The sequence below is a fragment of the Staurois parvus genome, unplaced genomic scaffold, assembly GCF_062004578.1.
Source record: "Staurois parvus isolate SC_StPar_1 unplaced genomic scaffold, SC_StPar_1.0 ptg003735l, whole genome shotgun sequence".
In the NCBI taxonomy this organism is placed as follows: Eukaryota; Metazoa; Chordata; class Amphibia; order Anura; family Ranidae; genus Staurois; species Staurois parvus.
In genome coordinates, this window is record NW_028321531.1 from 1,838 (window position 1) to 26,295 (window position 24,458).

At 51.1% G+C, this 24,458-nt stretch overlaps 1 protein-coding gene across 1 annotated transcript in view; it reads left to right on the forward strand.

Annotated features, from left to right (window-relative positions):
* Positions 1–754: 754 nt before the first annotated feature.
* LOC149427466 (protein mono-ADP-ribosyltransferase PARP15-like) overlaps positions 755–24,458 on the forward strand; it is a 29,644-nt gene continuing 5,940 nt past the window's right edge. The window contains exons 1-2 of the mRNA XM_089668000.1: positions 755–886; positions 12,435–12,606. Coding sequence (XP_089524126.1) covers positions 782–886; positions 12,435–12,606 — 277 coding nt within the window. The 5' untranslated portion in view covers positions 755–781. The remainder of the gene's footprint in view (positions 887–12,434; positions 12,607–24,458) is intronic.

Consider the following 24,458-nt stretch of genomic DNA (forward strand, 5'->3'; position numbering starts at 1 on the left):
GTGACAGTACCTGGTAGGCAGGAAGGGGGTGACAGTACCTGGTAGGCAGGAAGGGGGTGACAGTGCCCGTTAGGCAGGAAGGGGGTGACAGTGCCCGTTAGGCAGGAAGGGGGTGACAGTACCTGGTAGGCAGGAAGGGGGTGACAGTACCTGGTAGGCAGGAAGGGGGTGACAGTACCCGGTAGGCAGGAAGGGGGTGACAGTGCCCGTTAGGCAGGGGTTAAGGGTTAGGGACTGATGTGAATGTACAATATATATAGACATGTAAAGTGCTGTGTGAATTGATGGCGCTATATAAGTACCTATGGGACTCTCCCTGGAACTCAAATGCAAAAGCAGTCCAGATGGAGGAGAATAGACCACGCTGTGAACACACGGCTCCACAATACCAAGTCACATACAACCATTGCCCACCAGATCCTTCCCAAATGGTTCACACACGGATCAGAAACCAAAAGGTGATCGCCCAATGTAGAGAAGACCCCTACACGTTCGTTCCTATTAACCCTTGACCAGAAAGAAAAGAATTGCCCTGAGCCAAACTGGTCCAGTCTCCCAGGATTGGTCATGTGACCCGAGGTAGACTGGATGCCAGCTCCTGAGTGGGCACAGCCTGGCAAGTGTAGGGCAGATGGAGAATTGGTGGCAGGTCTGTGTTGGGTAGAACACATCACATATACTGGATATTTCAGATTTGTAATTGGCTGTTAGGAGTTCTGATTTAATTTCAGCGACCATTTACATTGCAGAACAAAAGTCTTTACCATCACACTGGAAAGATATGAAGACCTCCAATATGGAAGTAGTACAGCTGACGCCGACATCCGAAGAGTACAAAAAAGTCCAAACAGAGTTCGAAAAGTCATGTCAGATGAAGATCGATAAGGTAATTCGATACAATGTGCCATTTACATTCTATCCTATCATCACCTGAGCGTTCCTATGCCCCCCCCCATCACCTGAGCGTTCCTATGCCCCCCCCCATCACCTGAGCATTCCTATGCCCCCCCATCGCCTGAGCATTCCTATGCCCCCCCATCGCCTGAGCATTCCTATGCCCCCCCCATCACCCGAGCATTCCTATGCCCCCCCCATCATCTGAGCATTCCTATGCCCCCCCATCACCTGAGCATTCCTATGCCCCCCCATCACCTGAGCATTCCTATGACCCCTCATCACCTGAGCATTCCTATGCCCCCCCATCACCTGAGCGTTCCTATGCCCCCCCATCACCTGAGCATTCCTATGCCCCCCCCCCATCACCTGAGCGTTCCTATGCCCCCCCCCCATCACCTGAGCATTCCTATGCCCCCCCATCACCTGAGCATTCCTATGCCCCCCCATCGCCTGAGCATTCCTATGCCCCCCCCATCACCTGAGCATTCCTATGCCCCCCCCATCATCTGAGCATTCCTATGCCCCCCCCATCACCTGAGCATTCCTATGCCCCCCCATCACCTGAGCATTCCTATGCCCCCCCATCACCTGAGCATTCCTATGACCCCTCATCACCTGAGCATTCCTATGCCCCCCCATCGCCTGAGCATTCCTATGCCCCCCCCATTGCCTGAGCATTCCCATGCCCCCACATCGCCTGAGCATTCCATGCCCCCCCATCACCAGAGCATTCCCATGCCCCCTCATCACCCAAGCATTCCCATGCCCCCTCATCACCCGAGCATTCCCATGTCCCCTCATCACCTGAGCATTCCTATGACCCCCCATCACCCAAGCATTCCCATGCCCCCCCATCACCCGAGCATTCCCATGTCCCCTCATCACCTGAGCATTCCCATGCCCCCCCATCACCCGAGCATTCCCATGTCCCCTCATCACCTGAGCATTCCCATGCCCCCCCATCACCCGAGCATTCCCATGCCCCCTCATCACCCAAGCATTCCCATGCCCTCTCATCACCTGAGCATTCCCATGCCCCCTCATCACCCGAGCATTCCTATGCCCCCCCATCGCCTGAGCATTCCTATGCCCCCCCATCGCCTGAGCATTCCCATGCCCCCCCATCACCCAAGCATTCCCATGCCCCCTCATCACCTGAGCATTCCCATGCCCCCTCATCACCCGAGCATTCCTATGCCCCCCCATCGCCTGAGCATTCCTATCTCCCCTCATCACCTGAGCATTCCCATGCCCCCCCATCACCCAAGCATTCCTATGACCCCCCCCCATCAACCGAGCATTTCTATGACCCCTTATCGCCTGAGCATTACTATGCCCCCCCCCCCCCATCAACCAAGCATTCCTATGCCCCCCCCATCACCCGAGCATTCCTATGCCCCCCATCGCCTGAGCATTTCTATGCCCCCTCATCACCTGAACATTCCTATGCCCCCCCCCCATCACCCGAGCATTCCTATGCCCCCCATTGCCTGAACATTCTCACACCTCCTGGCATTCACATTCATCCCCATCACCTGAACATTCTCACACATTCCAGCATCACCTGAACATTCCTATGACCCCCCATCACCCGAGCATTCCTATGTCCCCTCATCACCTGAACATTCTCACACATTCCAGCATCACCTGAACATTCTCATGCACCTCCCCAAAAGGAGAACATTCTCACACCTGCAGCATCACCTGAGTGTACTCTCAGACCTCCAGCATCCCCGAGGCCAGTGTTTCTCAACCTTTAGTCAAGGTTCCCTTCAAAATGTATACACAATCTCGAGGCACCCCACTCTAATATGTGAAAAATGAAATGAATAGTTTATGTAGGACACCCAATGTTACAGGCAATTTATTCTTCCAAAACAAATACTCCTTTGCACACGGGTACTGACTAGTATTCCAATGTTTCTCTTCTCCCTTGGTTTCTCTCACTCAGCTCATGTCACCCCAGTGGTGACAGAGAGGTGCACTGGAGGAGCAAACAAGGATGCTGTGCATGGGACTAACATCTTCCTTTGGTCCATCGTTGGATGTTAGGATGCCAGTGGCTGGAAGGTCGTAATGAAAACTTGTGGCTTTGTGTAACTAAAAGGCAGGCTTGATCCACCCCCTGGCTTGTACAAGGTGATATCAAAAAGGTTCGAGCCTAGTTTTGTAACACGCCAACAGATTATTATTATTTTATTATACAGTATTTATAAAGCGCCAATAGTTGGCTCAGCGCTGTACATTACAAAGGGGGACAGAACATGTGACAGAACAATACCAATACAATGTGATACATGAGGGGATTGAGGGCCCTGCTCTTTTGAGCTTACAATCTAGGAGGGAGGGGGTGGTGGCACAGGAGGAGATAGCTGTGGGGGATGGAGTGGTAGGAAGAGTGGAGGAGGGAGGCAAGTTAGCAGGGGGTGGGGTAGGCTTCCCTGAAGAGATGGGTTTTCAGGGTGCGCCTAAAGGAGAGGAGAGTAGGTGATAATCTGATGGGTTGGGGCAGGGAGTTCCAGAGGATGGGTGACACCCTGGAGAAGTCCTGGAGGCGGGCATGGGAGAAGGAGACCAGGGAACTAGAGAGAAGGAGGTCCTGTGAGGAGCGGAGTGTGCGTGTTGGGCGGTACTTGGATATTAGGTCAGTGATGTAGTTCGGGGCAGTATGGTGGACAGCTTTGTACGTCAGCGTTAGGATTTTGAATTTGATCCGTTGCGCAATCGGAAGCCAGTGGAGGGATTGGCAGAGGGGGGTGGAGGACACTGAGTGGAGGCCAGTGGAGGGATTGGCAGAGGGGGGTGGCGGAGACAGAGCGGTTGGAAAGGTGAATGAGTCTGGCAGCCGTGTTCAGGATGGACTGAAGAGGGGATAGCCAGCGGCGAGGCAGGCCAGTGAGGAGGGAGTTGCAGTAGTCGAGTCGTGATATGATGAGGGAGTGGATGAGCTGTTTAGTGGTTTCTGGGGTTAGGAACGTGCGGATTTTGGCGATGTTGCGGAGGTGGAGTCTGCACGAGTTTGTTAAAGATTGGACTTGGGGCTGGAAGGATAGGTTGGAGTCCAGAATGACACCCAGTACTCTGGCCTGCAGGGCGGGTTTGATGGTAGCGTTGTTGGATGTGACGGAGAAATCAATGGGGGGTGGTGTCCGGGCTGGGGGGAAGACAAGAAACTCGGTTTTGGAGAGGTTCAATTTAAGGAAGTGGAGCGACATCCAGTCTGATATGTCGCTCAGTAGGTGTGTGATTCGGGCTGAGACCAAGGGGGTGAGGTGGGGGGTTGAGAGATAGATTTGTGTGTCGTCGACATAGAGGTGGTAGTTGAAGCCGTGAGAGTGTATGAGTTGGCCAAGGGAGGAGGTATAGATGGAGAAGAGAAGGGGCCCGAGGACAGAGCCTTGAGGGACCCCAACAGAGAGGGGGAGTGAGGGGGAGGTGGTAGCATTATAGGTAACGCTGAAAGAGCGTTGTGACAGGTAGGATGAGATCCAGGAGAGAGCAGAATCTCTGAGGCCGAGGGAGTGTAGTTTTTTGAGGAGGAGGGGGTGGTCGACTGTGTCGAAGGCCGCAGAGAGGTCAAGGAGTAGGAGCACTGAATAGTGTCCATTAGCTTTGGCGGTTAGCAGGTCGTTGGAGAGTTTGAGTAAGGCAGTTTCGGTGGAGTGTAGGGGACGGAAGCCGGACTGTAGGGGATCGAGGAGGTTGTTGTCGTTGAGGTGAGAGCATAGGCGGGTGTAGACGAGACGCTCGAGGAGTTTAGATGTAAATGGGAGCAGGGAGATGGGTCTGAGGTTGTTCGGGTCATTGGGGTCCAGGGAGGGCTTTTTAAGTATGGGGGTGATGTGTGCATGTTTCAGAGGGGAGGGGAAAGTGCTGGAGGAGAGGGAGAGATTGAAGATGTGGGTGAGGGAGCGTAGGATGGAGGAGGAGGAAGGTCGTAGGAGTTGTGAAGGGATAGGGTCGAGGGGGCAGGTGGTGAGGCGGGCATCAGAGAGGGCCTTGGAGACTTCCTCGATGGTAGTAAGGTCAAAGGTGTGGAGTGTTGGGGGAGCTTCAGTATGAGGAGTGTAGGGTGGGGTGGAAGAGGAGGTCAGAGCAGTGGTGGGGCCGTGGGAGAGGGGTGATGAGGGGGTAGCTGAGTGAGGGTGAAGGGGGTTGGAGGGAGTTTGAGCAGCGACGAAGTCCCTGCGGGTTATGTCGAGGGGGAGGGGGGATAAGGGGGTAGCTGTGTGAGAGGGGACAGGTTGAGAGGGCGTGTGAGTTGCGGCAATGTCCTTGCGAATTGTGTCAATTTTGTTTTTGAAGTGATTGGCAATCTCAAGGGCAGTGAGTGAGGTGCTGGGTGGAGGTGGGGGTGGAGAGAGTAGAGAGTTGAAGGCAGAGAAGAGTCGGCGAGGATTGGAGGAGAGGGCCTTGATGAGGGTCAAGAAGTAGGCCTGTTTGGCAGCATGGAGGGAGGAGGTGTAGGTGCGGAAGGCAGATTTGTAGCGGGTGAAGGCTTGTTTGGATTTGGTTTTGCGCCATAGTCGCTCTAGGGCACGACTTTGTCGTTTGAGGGTTTTGGTGTGATCAGTCTGCCAGGGCTGGAGCGGTCGGGGTCTGGTGTTGCATGTGGTTAAAGGCGCTAGTGAGTCAAGGGCTGTTGAGAGCGCATTGTTGTAGGCGGTCAAAGCCAAGTCGGGGTGGGACAGGGGGAGGATGCGGTCATGGAGTTGATCAGCTGCAGAGTGGAGGGAGGCAGGGTTAAGGTTGCGGAGGTTACGGCTGGTAGTAGTGTGACATTTGGAGGGGTAGGCGTTGGAGGACGAGGAGATAGAGAAGGTGATCAGGTTGTGGTCAGAGAGAGGGAAGGGGGTATTAGTGAGGTTGTGGGGAGCGCATCGGTTGGAGAAGACAAGATCAAGGATATTTCCGTCGGAGTGGGTGGTGGATTGTATGCACTGTGCAAGTGCAAAGGAGGAGGTTAAGTGGAGGAGACGGGCTGTGTCTGGGTTGTCGAGGTTGACAGGGATGTTAAAATCCCCAAGAATTATGGTGGGTAGCTCAGAGGAGAGGAAGAAGGGTAGCCAGGAGGAGAAGTCATCCAGGAAGCGGGGTATGGATCCAGGAGGCCGGTATATCACAGCAATCTTCAGGGGGGTTGGGGAGAATAGTCGGACGCAGTGGGCCTCGAAGGAGGAGAAGGATAGGGAGGGGGGGTTTGGGAGGACTCAGAAGGTGCTCTGCGGTGACAGGAGCAGACCAACCCCGCCACCTTTACGACCGTTAGGCCTGGGTGAGTGGGTCCAGGTGAGACCTCCGTAGGAGAGTGCAGCAGGGGAGGTAGAGTCAGTGGGCTGGATCCAGGTTTCCGTGATCGCCAGGAGGTTGAGGGAGCGGGAAACAAAGAGGTCGTGGATGGCGGTAAGCTTGTTGCACACCGAACGGGCGTTCAGGAGTGCACATGAAAACGGGGGGGGAGATTTTAGGGAGCAGGGAGACAGATACTAAGTTGCGGGGGTTGCAGTAGGACGTGGAAGTGGGAGGGTGTTGAGCGGGTGAGGGAGGTGGAGGGCCAGGATTGGCAGATGGCAGCACAAGGCTGCTCGCAGAGTCACAGGGAGCACCGACCTTCATATGTCAGTGTGCCAAAAGACATAGCCCTGTGTACATCGGGAGCTGTGTAACTGGCACTGTTCTGACCACGTCTGATATTTCGTCACGAACAGCAAGTTTGGGCAAAGAGGAAATGTGAAATTCTGTGTGAAACCGGGCAAATCTGCCACAGAGACGTTTGACATGATTCGGCAAGTTTACGGCGATGCTGCAATGAGTCGTTCGAGGTGTTTTGAGTGGCACGTGCGCTTCAAGAGCAGAAGAACATCACTGGAAGACGACGAGAGATCAGGAAGACCTTCAATGAGCTCAACCCCTGAAAATGTCGAAATATCTAAACCATTCAGCAACTTACATAGTTAGTCTGGCTGAAAAAAGACAAAAGTCCATCCAGTTCAACTTGTGCATGATGATCGTCGGAGAACAAACCACAACATTGCTGCCATTGTTGGAGTGTCATACAGTCCAGGCAATCCTCGCGTGTGATTTCACCATGTGCCGCCATTTTGCTGCCAAATTCGCCCCCAGGCTGCAATGATCTGACGTCCGCACTCACTCTACTCACCAGATTTGGCTCCTGCAGACTTCCCCCTCTTCCCAAAGATGAAGATCCACATTATATAAAGTAAATATAGTTGTGACTGATATTTACATTTTCACAATTGATTTGACATTATATTATGTTTTATTGTAGCCCTGATGAAGGGGGATCCCCTTTGATCCCCAAAATGCATTGGCCGTCTTTTAACAAAACATCAGTAAATTAATTTGGACGTAATTAATCTTTAGGTCTGGCGCTCCCTCCATAAATGCACACTTTTTCCTGGTAACCTGCTGGAGTGCCCACAGTAGGGTGGCCTTACCTGTTGTGAGCAGCCTAACCTGAGCCAGCGGGCTCTTCAAATGTTTTTTTGCCCTCTCACTACCTTGTTTAAACTCATATCAATATCCCAACACCTCTTGGATGCTCTTTTTTTCATCGGAGTCTTTTTTTCATTGTCAGACCTCCCATTTCTATTATTAAATAGTTCTCAGTTTTTGTACCCCTCGTCATATCTACCCCATCATTCTTACTGGACAGAGCCGAGAATTGCACCTCATACTTGAGGGACGACCCTACAAGTGTTATATATATATATGGCAATTCAGCATTTAATTGTAGAAATAAATCAAGAATAGGTTTTGGAGCGCATAAAATGGGAATGGAGGTGAAGGTCCATGAGAGTCCCTTTAAGTGCAAGAGTTTAGACATGAGGTTATTAAAAAAAAAGAATTGTAATGGATTAAACTACTTCTGGTGGGTTGAGATAAATTAGATCAATGGTTCCCATCCATAGCTTTGATCTCCATGCAGACCTTTGGTCCCAGTAGGTCGCTTTCAATGCTAAGAAGTTCTCCAAGCCCAGATCCAGGGGTGTATTTACCCCAAGGCAAACAAGGCATTTGCCTAGGGTGGCATTTTTCAGGGGGGCAGCAGCATTCTTCAGGGCGGCAGCGCTGTCCCCCAAAAGAAGGGACACACGCAGCACGGGGACCAGGTGGGATCTGAGAGAGGCTGGGGGCTGCTTGATGGTGTATGCAGAGCCTGACTCTTGTTCCTGGGGATGTCCGGAGCTGTGAAGGTGAGTGTCTTATCTCTTGTTGGGGTGAGGGTTGCCAGTGTATGGGAGGCGGTGGTAGTGGAAGGCTCTCGGGTGGGGTTGGGGGGTGCTGGGGTGCTGTTGGTCAATGGGGGGAGCCAATTTTTGTGTTGCCTAGGGCAGAACGGATCCTAAATACGCCACTGCCTGGATCCCATTAGGTTTGTTGGCTTGGAGTCATCAATATGAGTTCAAGTAAAGAGGGAGAAAAAACATCCCAACAGGATGGCATTCATTGTGAGGATCTGTTAAATGATCAGAAGAAAGGACTTCCCCAACTCCAGAGCCGGATTCCATAGCCACCTAGTCAGGGACAACCTGGTCTTCAGTGCCATGTGAATCATTCTATCCAAGGACTGCACTGACTTGTTCAGTAATGAGTTGTAGGAGTCTGGAGTGAAAATGGACAAATGGGACTGCCATGTAAGAGGCTATCTTCAGTTACAGAACTTTCATGCAAAAAGGGAAGAGTTGGGTGACTGCTGGACTGAAGGGTCCAAGTCTAGACAGTTTGGGGAACAATTATTCTGGCTTGGACTGTGTCTAGGAGAAGACCAACAAGACGTTGTCCAGATATCCTACAATGGGGATGACCTAGGAGTGCATCAAGGTGAGCACAGGAACCAGCTCCTTGGTGAACAGTGAGTGTGGAGGATAGGCTGAATGGCAGTGCTGAAAACTGGAAGTGCTGGGACGCACAGCAAAATGAAGGAACCGCTGATGTGCTGAAAAAAATGGGGAAATGTAATTACACATCTCTGATGTCCACAGAGGCCAGAAGGTCACTCTGATATAGAAAGCGTATGACAGACCTGGTGGCTTCCATATGGAATTTCTGTGCCCGAATGAAGACATTTGGGACCTCTAGCTCCAAGATGGGTCAGAGGCCTTTCTTGGGTTTGGGAACTTGTAACAGGTTGGAGTAGAACCCCTGAAAGCTTGCCACTGCAGGTACAGGGGCAGTGACCCCGTGTTACAAAAGCACCACAAGGGTTGCATGGAGATCTGCTAATCTGTATGGTGTGTGGGAACTCGCTTCAAAATGGTAGAGCTTTTCTTGTTAAAGCACACAGCAACTCGCTTCTTTAAGGGCCTTTTTGCCCAATTTTATTTAAAAGAAAAAGTTCCATAAACAAAAAATGCTTCCCACGCAGGGGTATCCACCATCAAACCAATTCAGCCTTCTGGCTCTTTCAGCTATACAGCTTTATATCTGTCTCCTACAGACTCCTTCCACAAGGTTGTTTTTGCACACAGCAAACCTTTAGCACACAGCTATTCTGGCTCCCACCTCTACTAGGTGAAGCCCACCTGACTCCATGGCAGAGACCTCCTGTCTGCCAGGGTGGAGCCCTCCTGACTCCGTCTGCCGGGGTGGAGCCCAGAATCATGGCCTGGCCTCCACAAAAATCTCTGCACACACCTGTGCAATCAGCACGTTGGCTGCTCTCAAAACATGGGCCCAGGACTGGAGATTTCATCCCTCCCAAATCTCTTAGAAATCTCCAGGCTACAGGTCCCAAAACAGGCTGCAGGTCCCAAAGAGGAAACCAATAAACCCATTTCCTCTGCATTATGAGAACTGTCTGGAGCCCCTCAACCTGTTTGGTTGAGAATCCTGGGTCACCACTGTGATTTCCACCGTGGCAGGATACCGCACTGCCACAGGTGACACAGGCAGGTTGGAAACCAAGGAGGGGGCTGAGAACAGAATTTTAGCTTATACCTCTGGATACCACCTTCCTCCACTAAGGATCCAAGATGCCAGCTGTCCCCAAAGGCTAACCAACGTCCCCAAATTTTGGAAAGTGGGGGTGCCCCTTCATGACGAAGATTTATCCGGGGACTTGTGGGTCCAGGGTTTGCAGGTGAATTGGGTATCAGGTTTAGGCTTAATAACTCTTCCTCGGAGGATGGATGAACCTTCTTGGCTGAGCCCTAGGATTGGTCTGTTGGTGCAGATAAGCACTCTTGCCCCCATGGCATCCTCAATAAGGGTGACCAGGGCAGCTCCAAAGAAAGATGTCAATCAAAGGGCGTGCAGAGCAGGAGCTTTTTGCATGTTGCAGCCCAACACTTGATCTAGAGTCCTCCTTGTGTTAATGGACAGAGAACTCATACGGGAAATGGAGACGAGAGATCTCTAATAACTCATCCATGCAGTAATTCAAGGCTGAAGCATGAGTGGATCAGCTTGAACCAACCAGGTCCCTTCCGATGCCCAATCCACTTAGCCAAACAGAACATGGCCAGGCCATGGTACACTCACAGTGAAGTAAGCGTTGTCACCCTAGAACAGGAAGTGTTTACAGGTTCATGAGATGAAAATAAATGGGAAAACAAGTCTGAAAATAAAAAAGGAATGCAGCCACCCAGTGGTATATTTATTTGTTGTTCCCCCCCCCCGGCTCAGCCGCCACCACTCTCCGACACAACTTCCCCCCCTCCACCCCTTCCCAGTCCCACCAATCTCCTCCAAACACCCGTTCTCCCACCGATTCTGAAGTGTTCTCCTCCTCCCCGGGCTCTCTCTGTCTCTCCCAGTCTCTCTCTCCTCTCAGGACTGGGCCCACTTACTACATCCTGCCCGGTCCTTCCAGGAGCCTCTCATGGGTCCACAAATCTCAGGGCCCCGTACAGCCTACCTGACAGGGCCCCCCCCCCCCCCCCCCACAGAAACATGAAAACAATATTACCACTAAAAATACCTGAAAATCGTTATTAGCAGACACAAACATAACATAACTTACAACATTCCTGTGAAATCTAAAACATAAAACTGTACTGAAATAAAAAAAAAAGCTCTCCCAGCACAAATCCCCCAAACCCCTCCTCCCAGCACAAATCCCCCAAACCCCCCCTCCCAGCACAAATCCCCCAAACCCCCCTCCCAGCACAATTACCACCCCAATCCCTCCTCCCAGCACAATTACCACCCCAATCCCTCCTCCCAGCTGAAACCTCCCCAATCCTTCCTCCCAGCACAAATCCCCCCAATCTTTCCTCTTAGCACAAATCCCCCTCAATCCCTCCTCCCAGCTCAAACCCCACCCCAATCCTTCCTCCCAGCGCAAATCCCCCCAATCCCTCCTCTTAGCACAAATCCCCCCAATCCTCCCTCCCAGCACAAATCCCCCCAATCCTCCCTCCCAGCACAAATCCCCCCAATACTTCCTCTTAGCACAAATCTCCTCCAATCCCTCCTCCCAGCACAAATCCCATCCCAATCCTTCCTCTTAGCACAAATCTCCTCCAATCCCTCCTCCCAGCACAAATCCCCCCTCAACCCCTCTTCCCAGCACAAATTCCCTTCAATCCCTCCTCCCAGCACAAATTCCCTCCAATCCCTCCTCCCAGCACAAATCCCCTCCAATCCCCCCTCCCAGCACAAATCCCCCCCAATCCCTCCTCCCAGCACAAATCCCCCCCAATCCCTCCTCCCAGCACAAATCCCCCCCCCCAATCCCTCCTCCCAGCACAAATCCCCCCCAATCCCTCCTCTTAGCACAAATTCCCCTCAGTCCCTCCTCCCAGCACAAATCCCCCTCAATCCTTCCTCCCAGCACAAATCCCCCCAATCCTTCCTCTTAGCACAAATTCCCTCCTCCCAGCACAAATCCCACCCCAATCCCTCCTCTTAGCACAAATCCCCCCAATCCTTCCTGTTAGTACAAATTTCCCCCAATCCCTTCTCCAAGCACAAATCCCCCCAATCCTTCCTCTTAGCACAAATTCCCCCCAATCCCTCCTCCCAGCACAAATCCCATCCCAATCCTTCCTCTTAGCACAAATCTCCTCCAATCCCTCCTCCCAGCACAAATCCCCCCTCAACCCCTCCTCCCAGCACAAATTCCCTCCAATCCCTCCTCCCAGCACAAATCCCCTCCAATCCCCCCTCCCAGCACAAATCTCCCCCAATCCCTCCTCCCAGCACAAATTCCCCCCCCCCCCAATCCCTCCTCCCAGCACAAATCCCCCCCAATCCCTCCTCCCAGCACAAATCCCCCCACCTAGTGTAAATATTCCCCCAATCCCTTCACAAATCCACAACCCCCTCCCAGCACACATTCATCCTCCCTACATCTATGTATGTGTAAGTTCCGATATGTTAAAATATACCTAAAAAAAATGTACAATATCTAAGGGGTCCTTCCGCGATTGTCTGTGCGAGTGTAACAATGGCTGCATAAAGTAACAGATGAGACACAATAGATAAGTCCCATTACATGACATGGGCACCTGATGGGTGTTCTTACAGAATATTTTCTATGAATGATGTGGTCGGTATATTCTTTTTCACAGATTCAAAGAATACAAAACAAACACCTTTGGCTGAACTACGAGATTAAGAAGAGCAGTATTGAGGATAAGAACAAGAGTGATAGTGAGAGATTGCTTTTCCACGGGACAGACGCCAAAGCGATCGACAACGTGAACAAGAACGGGTTCAACCGAAGCTACGCCGGAAAGAACGGTAACCTGCGCTACTTTATAGTCACTGACCTATTCAATGAACGTGAACTTGTGACTGATGGATACAAAGCTGACCTTTGGATGTCACCACTAGAGATGAGCCGTTGGTTCGGTCTAAATGTCAGTTGTTCTGGGAGTTAAACTGGGTGTTCGGCTGATCCGAACCTCCAGCTGCAGCAGAAAGTGAAACATTTAGTAGCAGTAATATGACCGATGCTAAATGCGACCGCTTTGTGGCCTACGCAGAGTGGGCCAAGCATAGGTTTGAACCTTCACACAAGTCCCGTAACCCAACATTTCTCAACCAGAGTGCTGTGACATCCTGGGGTGCCTTCTGGGCTCTTTAGGAGTGCCTTGCATCCCATATTATTGCACATTGCCATGCATTTCCATTGGGGCCGGCTGAGAAATGATGTGAAAGTAGAGGGCTGAGGGCTCTGATGTGAAGGGGGAGCTTAGAACACTGATGTAATATACTCAAAAGAAACCGCCTTTGTGGAACTGTCTGTGTCATGAAATAAGAAGCTGCTAGCACGTTATGAGATATTTCACATAACACCAATATTCATATATAAACTGTGCTATTTAAATAATGCAAACCTACGCCATAACCACAAACAAACCAAATAATGGCGATTCCAAAAATTCAAGCTTCATGCAAAAGTTCATAAAACATCACTTAATATCCAACAAGTCCGTGCAAGGGCCCTGAAAGATGTAATTTCTGACGAAACGCGTCGTGTCGTGACGTCATTATGTTGCCACAAGTATCCACATAAGTGTGTTCCAGTTATCTGAGATTGTTTTACAGACCGCGCTGTTTTATTGCATACGTGTCACGATCAGGGGTCAAGCTCCAAGACCAGTTGCTATAGCAGTGGAAAGTCTCATCTGACACCAGCAGGATAGGTACACAGGCAGGTCGTCGTGCGGAGGAGTGGGCTCACCTGAGGTGTGGAGTCAAAGTACTAACCGGGGTTCACCAGAGCACCTGATGGTGGAGATGGATTTTGCTGCGTGTTAGCACCAGGTCGCGGTCCTCAGGATCACCTCACCAGGAAGTGAGCAAGCGGAGGTCCAGTATAGTATTAAGCAGGTAAGGGTCAAGCGGAAGCGTGGTCAGTAAACAAGCCAAGGTCAGTAATGAGCGGTCACAGGTTGGGATCAGGCAGAAATATAGTCGAGAACAAGCCAAGGTCGGTAATGAGCAGTCGCAGGTTGGGATCAGGCAGAAATATAGTCGAGAACAAGTCAAGGTCTGTAATGAGCAGTCGCAGGTTGGGATCAGGCAGAAGCGTACTCGAGAACAAGCCAAGGTCGGTAATGAGCAGTCGCAGGTTGGGATCATGCAGAAGCGTAGTCGAGAACAAGCCAAGGTCGGTAATGAGCAGTCACAGGTTGGGATCAGATAGAATTGTAGTCGAGAACAAGCCAAGGTCGGTAATGAGCAGTCGCAGGTTGGGATCAGGCAGAAGCGTAGTCGAGAACAAGCCAAGGTCGGTAATGAGCAGTCGCAGGTTGGGATCAGGCAGAAGCATAGTCAAGAACAAGCCAAGGTCGGTAATAAGCAGTCGCATGTTGGGATCAGGCACAAGCGTAGTCGAGAACAAGCCAAGGTCGGTAATGAGCAGTCGCAGATTGGGATCAGGCAGAAATATAGTCGAGAACAAGCCAAGGTCGGTAATGAGCAGTCGCAGGTTGGGATCAGGCAGAAATATAGTCGAGAACAAGCCAAGGTCAGTAATGAGCAGTCACAGGTTGGGATCAGGCAGAAGCGTAGTCGAGAACAAGCCAAGGTCAGTAATGAGCAGTCACAGGTTGGGATCAGGCAGAAGCGTAGTCGAGAACAAGCCAAGGTCGGTAATGAGCAGTCGCAGGTTGGGATCAGGCAGAAATATAGTCCAGAACAAGCCAAGGTCAGTAATGAGCAGTCACAGGTTGGGATCAGGCAGAAGCGTAGTCGAGAACAAGCCAAGGTCGGTAATGAGCAGTCGCAGATTGAGATCAGGCAGAAATATAGTCGAGAACAAGCCAAGGTCGGTAATGAGCAGTCGCAGGTTGGGATCAGGCAGAAGCGTAGTCGAGAATAAACCAAGGTCGGTAATGAGCAGTCGCAGGTTGGGATCAGGCAGAAATATAGTCAAAAACAAGCCAAAGGTCGGTAATGAGCAGTCGCAGGTTGGGATCAGGCAGAAGCGTAGTCGAGAACAAGCCAAGGTCATTAATGAGCAGTCGCAGGTTGGGATCAGGCAGAAGCGTAGTCGAGAACAAGCCGAGGTCTGTAATGAGCAGTCACAGGTTGGGATCAGGCAGAAGCGTAGTCGAGAACAAGCCGAGGTCGGTAATGAGCAGTCACAGGTTTGGATCAGGCAGAAGCGTAGTCGAGAATAAACCAAGGTCGGTAATGAGCAGTCGCAGGTTGGGATCAGGCAGAAATATAGTCGAGAACAAGCCAAGGTCAGTAACAAGCAGTTGCAGGTTGGGATCAGGCAGAATCGTAGTCGAGAACAAGCCGAGGTCGGTAATGAGCAGTCGCAGGTTGGGATCCTACTAGAGCACACTTGGATGGTGTAACAGACGAGACTCTGGAGGTAAATGCAGTGCGCTCAAGGGAAAAACGCAAGGAGCCGTACAACGGAGAGACAAAGCAACCCAACACTGGATGGCCCAACATTGATGAGTGAACTCTGTAGATCAGGACTCCCCAGTCCTCCCACACCTTGAGGAGATGCATCATTCTTTCCAGGATGATGATGTGCAAATGTTGGATGGAGAAGACAACCGGATCCGAAGAGTGTGAAACGCCAGCTAGGTTAGGATAAAACAACCATCTCTAACCAGAGGTGGTGGCCTCCAACATCTGGTAATTTCACCGCAGTTTGCATCTTCCGGGACATCACTGAACCAGTTCACTTCAGTCTCAGACTGCCTGGCACCACAGTGCTTGGATTATGTACTTAGAACTCGGCAATTCACAAACCTTTACACCAACCATCATCTTCTTTGACAATCAACATTTATCTTGACAGTTTATATACCACAACGGTAATTGGATGAAGCTGATTAACGTATCCGCCTGAAGTATGTTCCTAACACTCATTAGAAATTAGGAAGTGGCTTGGATAATCTGTGAAACATCTTCAGCATTACTGCACAAAAATGTGACTAATTGCTACTACTAGCTGGTATGCAGGTGCAGTTAGCTAGTCTGCCACTAGGTGACTCTGTGCCAGAATAGTGTCTGGGTACTGCACACTGTGTCATCAGGTGTTAGGCCCCTTTTAGTTAACCACTTGCCTACCAGGCACTTATACCCCCTTCCTTACCAGGCCAATTTTCAGCTTTCAGCGCTGCCGCACTTTGATTGACAATTGCGCCGTCATGCAACATTGTACCCATATGAAATTTTGATCATTTTTTTCTCACAAATAGAGCTTTCTTTTGGTGGTATTTAATCGCCACTGGGCGCTTTACTTTTTGCGCTATAAATTAAAAAAAGTGCAAAAAATTTGAAAAAAAAAAAAAAGTTTATTTGTTTCTTTTATAAAATTTTTCAAACAGGTATTTTTTCTCCTTCACTGATTTGCGTTGATGAGGCGGCACTGATGGGCACTGATAGGCGGCACTGATGGGCACTGATAGGCAGCACTAAAGGGCACTGATAGGCAGTACTAATGAGGTGGCACGGATAGGCGGCACTGATAGACAGCACTAATTAGGGGTCACGGATAGGCGGCACTGATATGCAGCACTGATAGGCGGCACTGATAGGTGACACTGATGATGGGTACTGATAGACGGCACTGACTGGCATCACTTCTGGGCACTGACTGGCGGCACTGACTGGCACAACCCCTGGGCACTGACTGGTGGCACTGACTGGCAGCACTGGTGGGTGGCACTGGTGGACAGCACTGGTGGGTGGGCACAGGTGGGTGGCACTGGTGGGCACAGGTGGGTGGCGCTGGTGGGCACAGGTGGGTGGGCACAGGTGGGTGGCACTGCTGGGCACATGTAGGTGGCACTGCTGGGCACAGGTAGGTGGCACTGCAGAGTGGCACAGGTGGGGGCACTGCAGAGTGGCACAGGTGGGGGCACTGCAGAGTGGCACAGGTGGGGGCACTGCTGGGAATGGGTGGGCGGGGCTAGTGGGCGCACAGCTGATCGGAACTTGCGGGGGTCACTGCTGGGCACCGATCATCAGGGCACTGATCATCAGTGCCCTGATGATCGGTGCCGATCCCCGCTCTGACAACTGCTCGGCAGTACTTTCGGCAGTACTTTCCTCACGATCTGACAGCGTGAGGAAAGTGCAGCCGAGAACCGGCACTTGCATTTTCCTGTGATCAGCGTGTCATTGGACACCGCTGGAAATTCTGAAGGACCCTCTGCACACTGGTATATACCCTTTCAAGCAAACTATGCAACAAATAGGGATATTTGGTTCACACATATTGCAATACATGTTTAAGCTGGCCAACTGCGTCAAAGTAATCCTCTATGGCCAGTCCTACTCTGCCCTGCCTACGCAAGTGCTACTGTGGACACAATGCTAGCATAGGGGAAAAGACACAATGGGGAGAGCTACAAGGTTCAGGTCTGGCTACTGACCCAACAATACAACAAACAAGAGATCCCTGTGCTCAAATCCATACAGCTAGTGCATGCATTTATCCATCAGCACTTGCGTAGGCAGGGCAGAGTAGGACTGGCCATAGAGGGATTACTTTGACGCAGTTGGCCAGCTTAAACATGTATTGCAATATGTGTGAACCAAATATCCCTATTTGTTGCATAGTTTGCTTGAAAGGGTATATACCAGTGTGCAGAGGGTCCTTCAGAATTTCTAGAGTTAATGTGGTTACACCCCTTTAGCACCTGATGGATAAATGCATGCACTAGCTGTATGGATTTGAGCACAGGGATCTCTTGTTTATTGGACACCGCTGATCACGTGGTAAAAGGCCGGTGGGATCGGCCTTTCACCACATCTCGTGATCAGCTGTGTCCGTAGGACACAGCGATCACGGAGATCGCCGGGTGCGCGCCCCCTGGGGCGCGCAGGAGAGCGCGTTCTGGGAGGACATCATATGACGTCCACTCAGAACTGGCCGGCCGCGGTGAAGCCGTCATTCGGCTATGCGCGGTCGGCAAGTGGTTAAAGCCCTCCTGCAGTGATATCATGGGTGAGCCACTGCCCAGTTATAAGCCAGGTTGGGAGGAGCCCTAGTGCAGTTGGGGCATGGGAGGTGAACACCTAACACCAGCTTAGATGTAACCAGTGCATAGAGGCCCTGGACAGGGCTGGAGACTAGGAGGAGTAGATCTGCTCCCAGGAGTGATGACTGTAGACTTCCTGACCACGATGGAGGTGGAGGCTAAGGCAGATTGCAAAAGGCCTTTTAGGCCAGGCTAAGAGTTGCCTGAGTGAGGCTATTCCTTTGGGGTGTCCCAAGAGAGGTGTACCTATGGAGGAGGTACATGGAGGCCCTGGACAGGGCTGTAGGCCAGGAGGAGTAGATCTGCACCCAGGATCGCTGAGTCTACATTTCCTGACCCTTATGAAGGTGGGGGCTAGGGCAGATTGCAAAAGGCCTTTTAAGCTAGGTTGAGTTCCCTGAGTGAGGCTATTCCCTTGCGGGGGTCCCGGTAGAGGTGTACCTATGGAGGAGGTGCATGGAGGCCCTGGACAGGGCTGGAGGCCAGGAGGGGTAGATCTGCACCCAGGATTGCTGGCTGTTGACTTCCTGACCTTTATGAAGGTGGGGGCTAGGGCGGATTGCAAAAGGCCATTTAGGCAAGGCTAAGAGTTTCCTGAGTGAGGCTATTCCCTTAGGGGGGGTCCCAGGACAGGTGTACCTATGGAGGAGGTGCATGGAGGCCCTGGACAGGGCTGGAGGCCAGGAGTAGATCTGCACCCAGAATCGCCGGCTGTAGACTTCCTGACCTTTATGGAGGTAGGGGCTAGGGTGGATTGGAAAAGGCCTTTTAGGCCAGGCAAAGAGTTCCTTGAGTGAGGCTATTCCCTTGGGGGGGGGGGGGGTTCCCCGGAAAGGTGTTCTTATGGAGGAGGTGCATGGAGGCCTTGGACAGGGCCGGAGGCCAGGAGTAGATCTGCACCCAGGATTGCCAGCTGTAGACTTCCTGACCCTTATGAAGGTGGGGGCTACGGCAGATTGCAAAAGTCCTTTTACACCAGACGAAGAGTTCTCTGAGTGAGGCTATTCCCTTGGGGGGTTCTGGGAGAGGTGTACTCATGGAGGAGGTGACTGTGAGTACAGAAGACTTTTAGAGGGAGATGGCTGTTTAAAATGCTGCATATGCTTTCACGTGTGACTGCTGCAGACATCAATTAAATGCGATTGACTGTGTAATGTCAAGTGACGTCGGGATGTATGCCCTCATGTGTGGACATTCCCTCCTTTGCATATAGAGGTCAGCGGCTGGGAAAGTCGTGTGGAGGCCTCTGCCACGGAGAAGGCACAACATGGTGGAGGGTTTGGCCTCAGCAGGAGGGACAGTGTTCTAGCAGGACAGGAGTGGGGGTAGGGATTTGTGTTCTTGGTGCCATTACCAGCCAATTGTAAAGCCCCTCTTACAAGCTACTCCACATAAAGTAATGCATATCAGAGATGAGTAGAGAGGATGCCTTCACCAGAACGTTGTCAGGATGGTGCTGGAGATGAAGGCTGGAGACCTCCCCCCAATACTGATATGGTGATGGGTTAGATGTTCTCATTTCCCGTACGTCGCTGGACTCTTGGCATTTATACCCATAGTGGTGCCGCAGGCATCACCCCGGTAACTTTTTTTAGAGCCAACGGTTGGCTCTCTTGTGATAGCAATCGGAGCGGCTTTCCAGCTGCTAGACTGCCATTACGAGCAGCGGGAAGGGAGGGTGGCCCTCTCACAAGCCATCCCACCGGGAGACCTGAGACACCAGACGGCTCATGCGTTTGTTGGCCGGACAACCGAACAAGGCTGATCCGGCTTTGATCGGCTCTCCATTATAGTAAACATGGAAGCGATGACCTGACATTCCTTCTGGCTTACTCGGAAGCAAACAGCACCGTTTTAAAAACATAAAAGCATTCAAAAACATTGATCTTGGTATATATGTCACCCAAACCGTCTTTTCCGGTCCTCACATGACCTCCTGCTCTCTAGCTCCCTTGTCTCCTCCTCCCATGCTCGTCTCCAGGACTTCTCCAGAGCTTCCCCCATCCTCTGGAACTCTCTACCCCAATTTATCAGACTATCGCCTACTCTGCTCACTTTTAGGCGATCTCTGAAAACTGATTTCTTCAGGAAAGCCTATCCTGCCCTCAGCTAAAAATGGAATCTTCTACTCCTCCTGCCAGTCCCTCCCCCACAGTTACTACCTTTTGTACCATCAGCCCCTCCCTCCTAGATTGTAAGCTCTCAGGATCAGCCCCTCCCTCTTAGATTGTAAGCTCTCAGGATCAGCCCCTACCTCTTAGATTGTAAGCTCCCCGGATCAGGCCCTTCCTCTTAGATTGTAAGCTCCCCGGATCAGGCCCTTCCTCTTAGATTGTAAGCTCCCCGGATCAGGGCCCTCCCTCTTAGATTGTAAGCTCCCAGGATCAGCCCCTCCCTCTTAGATTGTAAACTCCCAGGATCAGCCCCGCCCTCTTAGATTGTAAGCCCCCAGGATCAGCCCCTCCCTCTTAGATTGTAAACTCCCCGGACCAGCCCCTCCCTCTTAGATTGTAAGCTCCCAGGATCAGCCCCCTCCCTCTTAGATTGTAAATTCCCAGGATCAGGCCCTCCCTCTTAGATTGTAAGCTCCCAGGATCAGCCCCTCCCTCTTAGATTGTAAGCTCCGAGGATCAGCCCCCTCCCTCTTAGATTGTAAATTCCCAGGATCAGCCCCTCCCTCTTAGATTGTAAGCTCCCAGGATCAGCCCCTCCCTCTTAGATTGTAAGCTCCCAGGATCAGCCCCTCCCTCTTAGATTGTAAGCTCCGAGGATCAGCTCCTCCCTCTTAGATTGTAAATTCCCAGGATCAGCCCCTCCCTCTTAGATTGTAAATTCCCAGGATCAGCCCCTCCCTCTTAGATTGTAAATTCCCAGGATCAGGGCCCTCCCTCTTAGATTGTAAGCTCCCAGGATCAGGGCCCTTCCTCTTAGATTGTAAGCTCCCAGGATCAGCCCCTACCTCTTAGATTGTAAGCTCCCCGGATCAGCCCCTCCCTCTTAGATTGTAAGCCCCCGGGATCAGCCCCTCCCTCTTAGATTGTAAACTCCCGGGATCAGCCCCTCCCTCTTAGATTGTAAGCTCCCGGGATCAGCCCCCTCCCTCTTAGATTGTAAGCTCCCAGGATCAGCCCCCTCCCTCTTAGATTGTAAGCTCCCAGGATCAGGGCCCTTCCTCTTAGATTGTAAACTCCCGGGATCAGCCCCTCCCTCTTAGATTGTAAGCTCCGAGGATCAGCCCCCTCCCTCTTAGATTGTAAATTCCCAGGATCAGCCCCTCCCTCTTAGATTGTAAGCTCCCAGGATCAGGGCCCTTCCTCTTAGATTGTAAGCTCCCAGGATCAGCCCCTCCCTCTTAGATTGTAAGCTCCGAGGATCAGCCCCCTCCCTTTTAGATTGTAAATTCCCAGGATCAGCCCCTCCCTCTTAGATTGTAAATTCCCAGGATCAGCCCCTCCCTCTTAGATTGTAAACTCCCAGGATTACAATCTGGCCTTGGCTGTCAATCACCGGTTCCCAGCTGGTGATTACTCGCCGGCGCCCAGTGATTGCCGAGCATCTCCGACGGGAGGGGGGGGGGATAACTGTTTGTAAACAATACAGTTCTCTCCACTGTCAGCTCCTGCACACTGCTCTGTATGGCTCTGTAAATTCCCAGGATCAGCCCCTCCCTCCTAGATTGTAAGCTCCCAGGATCAGGCCCTCCTATCCCTCTTGTATTGATCTGTATTGGTGCTGTATTGTCTCCCTGTATATTGTACAGCGCTGAGCACACTGTTGGCGCCATAAATCCTGTATAATAATATTATATGTGATTCTGCATTTCCGCCATTCGTGGCCTTGGCTGTCAATCACCGGTTCCCAGCTGGTGATTACTCGCCGGTTGCCGAGCATCTCCGACGGGGGGGGGGGAATAACTGTTTGTAAAGAATACAGTTCTCTCCCCTGTCAGCTCCTGCACACTGCTTTGTATGGCTCTGCATAGCACAGCCATACAAAGCAGTGTGCTTACAGTGAAGCACACACCCAGCACACAGTTACCCCTTTGATGGCCCCAGATGTTAACCCCTTCCTGCCCAGTGTCATTAGTACAGTGTCAGGGATTTTTATTAGTACTGATCACTGTATAGGTGTCACTGGGGATGTCATTGACACAAAGTCAGTCCCCCCCTCAGTGTCAGAACGGCTGCCGCAGTCCCGATATAAGTCGCTGATCGCCGCCATTACTAGTAAAAGTAATTAAAGAAAAAAAAATCCCTGTATCTATCCCGCCATTTGTAGACACTATAACTTTCACGTAAACCAATTAATTTACACGTATTTAGATATTTTTTGTAGCAAAGACACGGAGCGGAATACATTTGGCCGAAATTTATGATGAAATTTTATTTTTTTATTTTTTTTTACTGGACGTGTTTAATAGCAAAAATATAGTTTTATTTTTCTCAAAACTGTCGGTCTTTTTTTTTTTAATAGCGCAAAAAATTTAAAATGCACAGGTGACCGAATACCACCGAAAGAAAGCGCAATTCGTGGGAAAAAAAGGACGTAAATTTCATTTTGGTGCGGTATTGCACAACGCTTGTCAGTTAAAGTAACGCAGCGCTGCAACGCAAAAAATGGCCTGGTCAGGAGGGGGGGGGGGGAGAATCCTCTGGAGGGCGAGGGGGGGGGCAATCCTCTGGAGGGGGGAGGGGTTAATAATGGAACTCAAGCCGGATTGTAGTAGCTGAGCTGTATCTTATCACATGCTCACATGCGGTAAAATTACTTCTTAGTCAACTGTCTCTGTTCAAAGTTTGCGGTCAAACTTTCGTTAGGTTCGATTGTTCGACCGCGATCCAAACAGGGGGGCGTGTTCGGCCCATCACTAGTTAGAAATAATTTTCTCACAAAAAAACGCCACTGATGCATGTGAACAAAAAGTGCCAGAAATGGCCCGGACTGGAGGCGATTAACCACTTCCAGTCCGGACACTTTCACCCCCTTCCAGTCCGGACACTTTCCCCCCTTCCAGTCCGGACACTTTCCCCCCCTTCCAGTCCGGACACTTTCCCCCCCTTCCAGTCCGGACACTTTCCCCCCCCTTCCAGTCCGGACACTTTCCCCCCCTTCCAGTCCGGACACTTTCCCCCCCTTCCAGTCCGGACACTTTCCCCCCCTTTCCAGTCCGGACACTTTCCCCCCCTTTCCAGTCCGGACACTTTCCCCCCCTTCCAATCCGGACACTTTCCCCCCCTTCCAGTCCGGACACTTTCCCCCCCTTCCAGTCCGGACACTTTCCCCCCCTTTCCAGTCCGGACACTTTCACCCCCTTCCAGTCCGGACACTTTCCCCCCCTTCCAGTCCGGACACTTTCCCCCCCTTCCAGTCCGGACACTTTCATCCCCTTCCAGTCCGGACACTTCCCCCCTTCCAGTCCGGACACTTTCCCCCCCTTCCAGTCCGGACACTTTCATCCCCTTCCAGTCCGGACACTTCCCCCCCTTCCAGTCCGGACACTTTCCCCCCCTTCCAGTCCGGACACTTTCCCCCCCTTCCAGTCCGGACACTTTCCCCCCCTTCCAGTCCGGACACTTTCCCCCCCTTCCAGTCCGGACACCTCCCCCCCTTCCAGTCCGGACACTTTCCCCCCCTTCCAGTCCGGACACTTTCACCCCCTTCCAGTCCGGACACTTTCACCCCCTCCTGCCCCCAGACCAATTCTCAGCTTTCAGCGCTATCACACTTTGATGACAATTGCGCGGTCATGCAACACTGTACCCATATGAAATTTTTAGCATTTTTTTGAGACAGATAAAACTTTATTTTGGTGGTATTTATTCCATCCTGGGATTTTTATTTTTCTTGCTGTATAAATGAAAATGTCCAAACATTTTGAAAAAAAGTGTTTTTCTTATAAAATTTTGCAAATAAATAATATTTCATCATAAATCTCGGCCAAAATGTATTCAGTTATCTTTTTAGTAAAAAAAAAAAAAAAAAAATTAGTTTATAACCAAAAATTATAATTTTTCAACAAAATATTTTTCATTTTTATTTTTTTTTATATTATTATTTTTTTTTTTTTAACATCCTGTCACCCTAGCAGTACAGTCACCATAGTAACACTGTAATACTTGTGGGGGGTGATGAAGATTTTTTTTTACACTGATTGCTTTTACACCCATAAAGGCTGTAAAATCAATCATTTCTCCTTCTCTCTGGCTGCATTCCTGCAGCCATTGAGGAATACTGTGAGAGCTGTGATTGGTCACATGGTACAAGGCTGTTGTGAATGGCCCTGTACCATGTGAACTCTGTGATCGTTCAGTTTTCGCATATAGTAAGCAATGATGTCAGGAAGTGACTATTATTCATGTGATCACTGATTGGCCAATCAGGGATCACATGAATCAGGATCTCACACAGAGGTCCCGTACAGCGATCGGTGTTCTCCGGACACAGTGGGCGCCGGATCGCACAGGCTGTGAATGTGGGCGCCGTTTGTAAACAGCAACCCGCTCCTGCACTGCTCCCGTCCGGCCGTTTATGTACATGGCGGTTAAAGGCACGCTCCCGTGAATCTAGCCGTAGCGGAGGGAATTTATAATGGCGGTTCGATGTTTCTAGATAATACGCTCGCCAGGGATAACG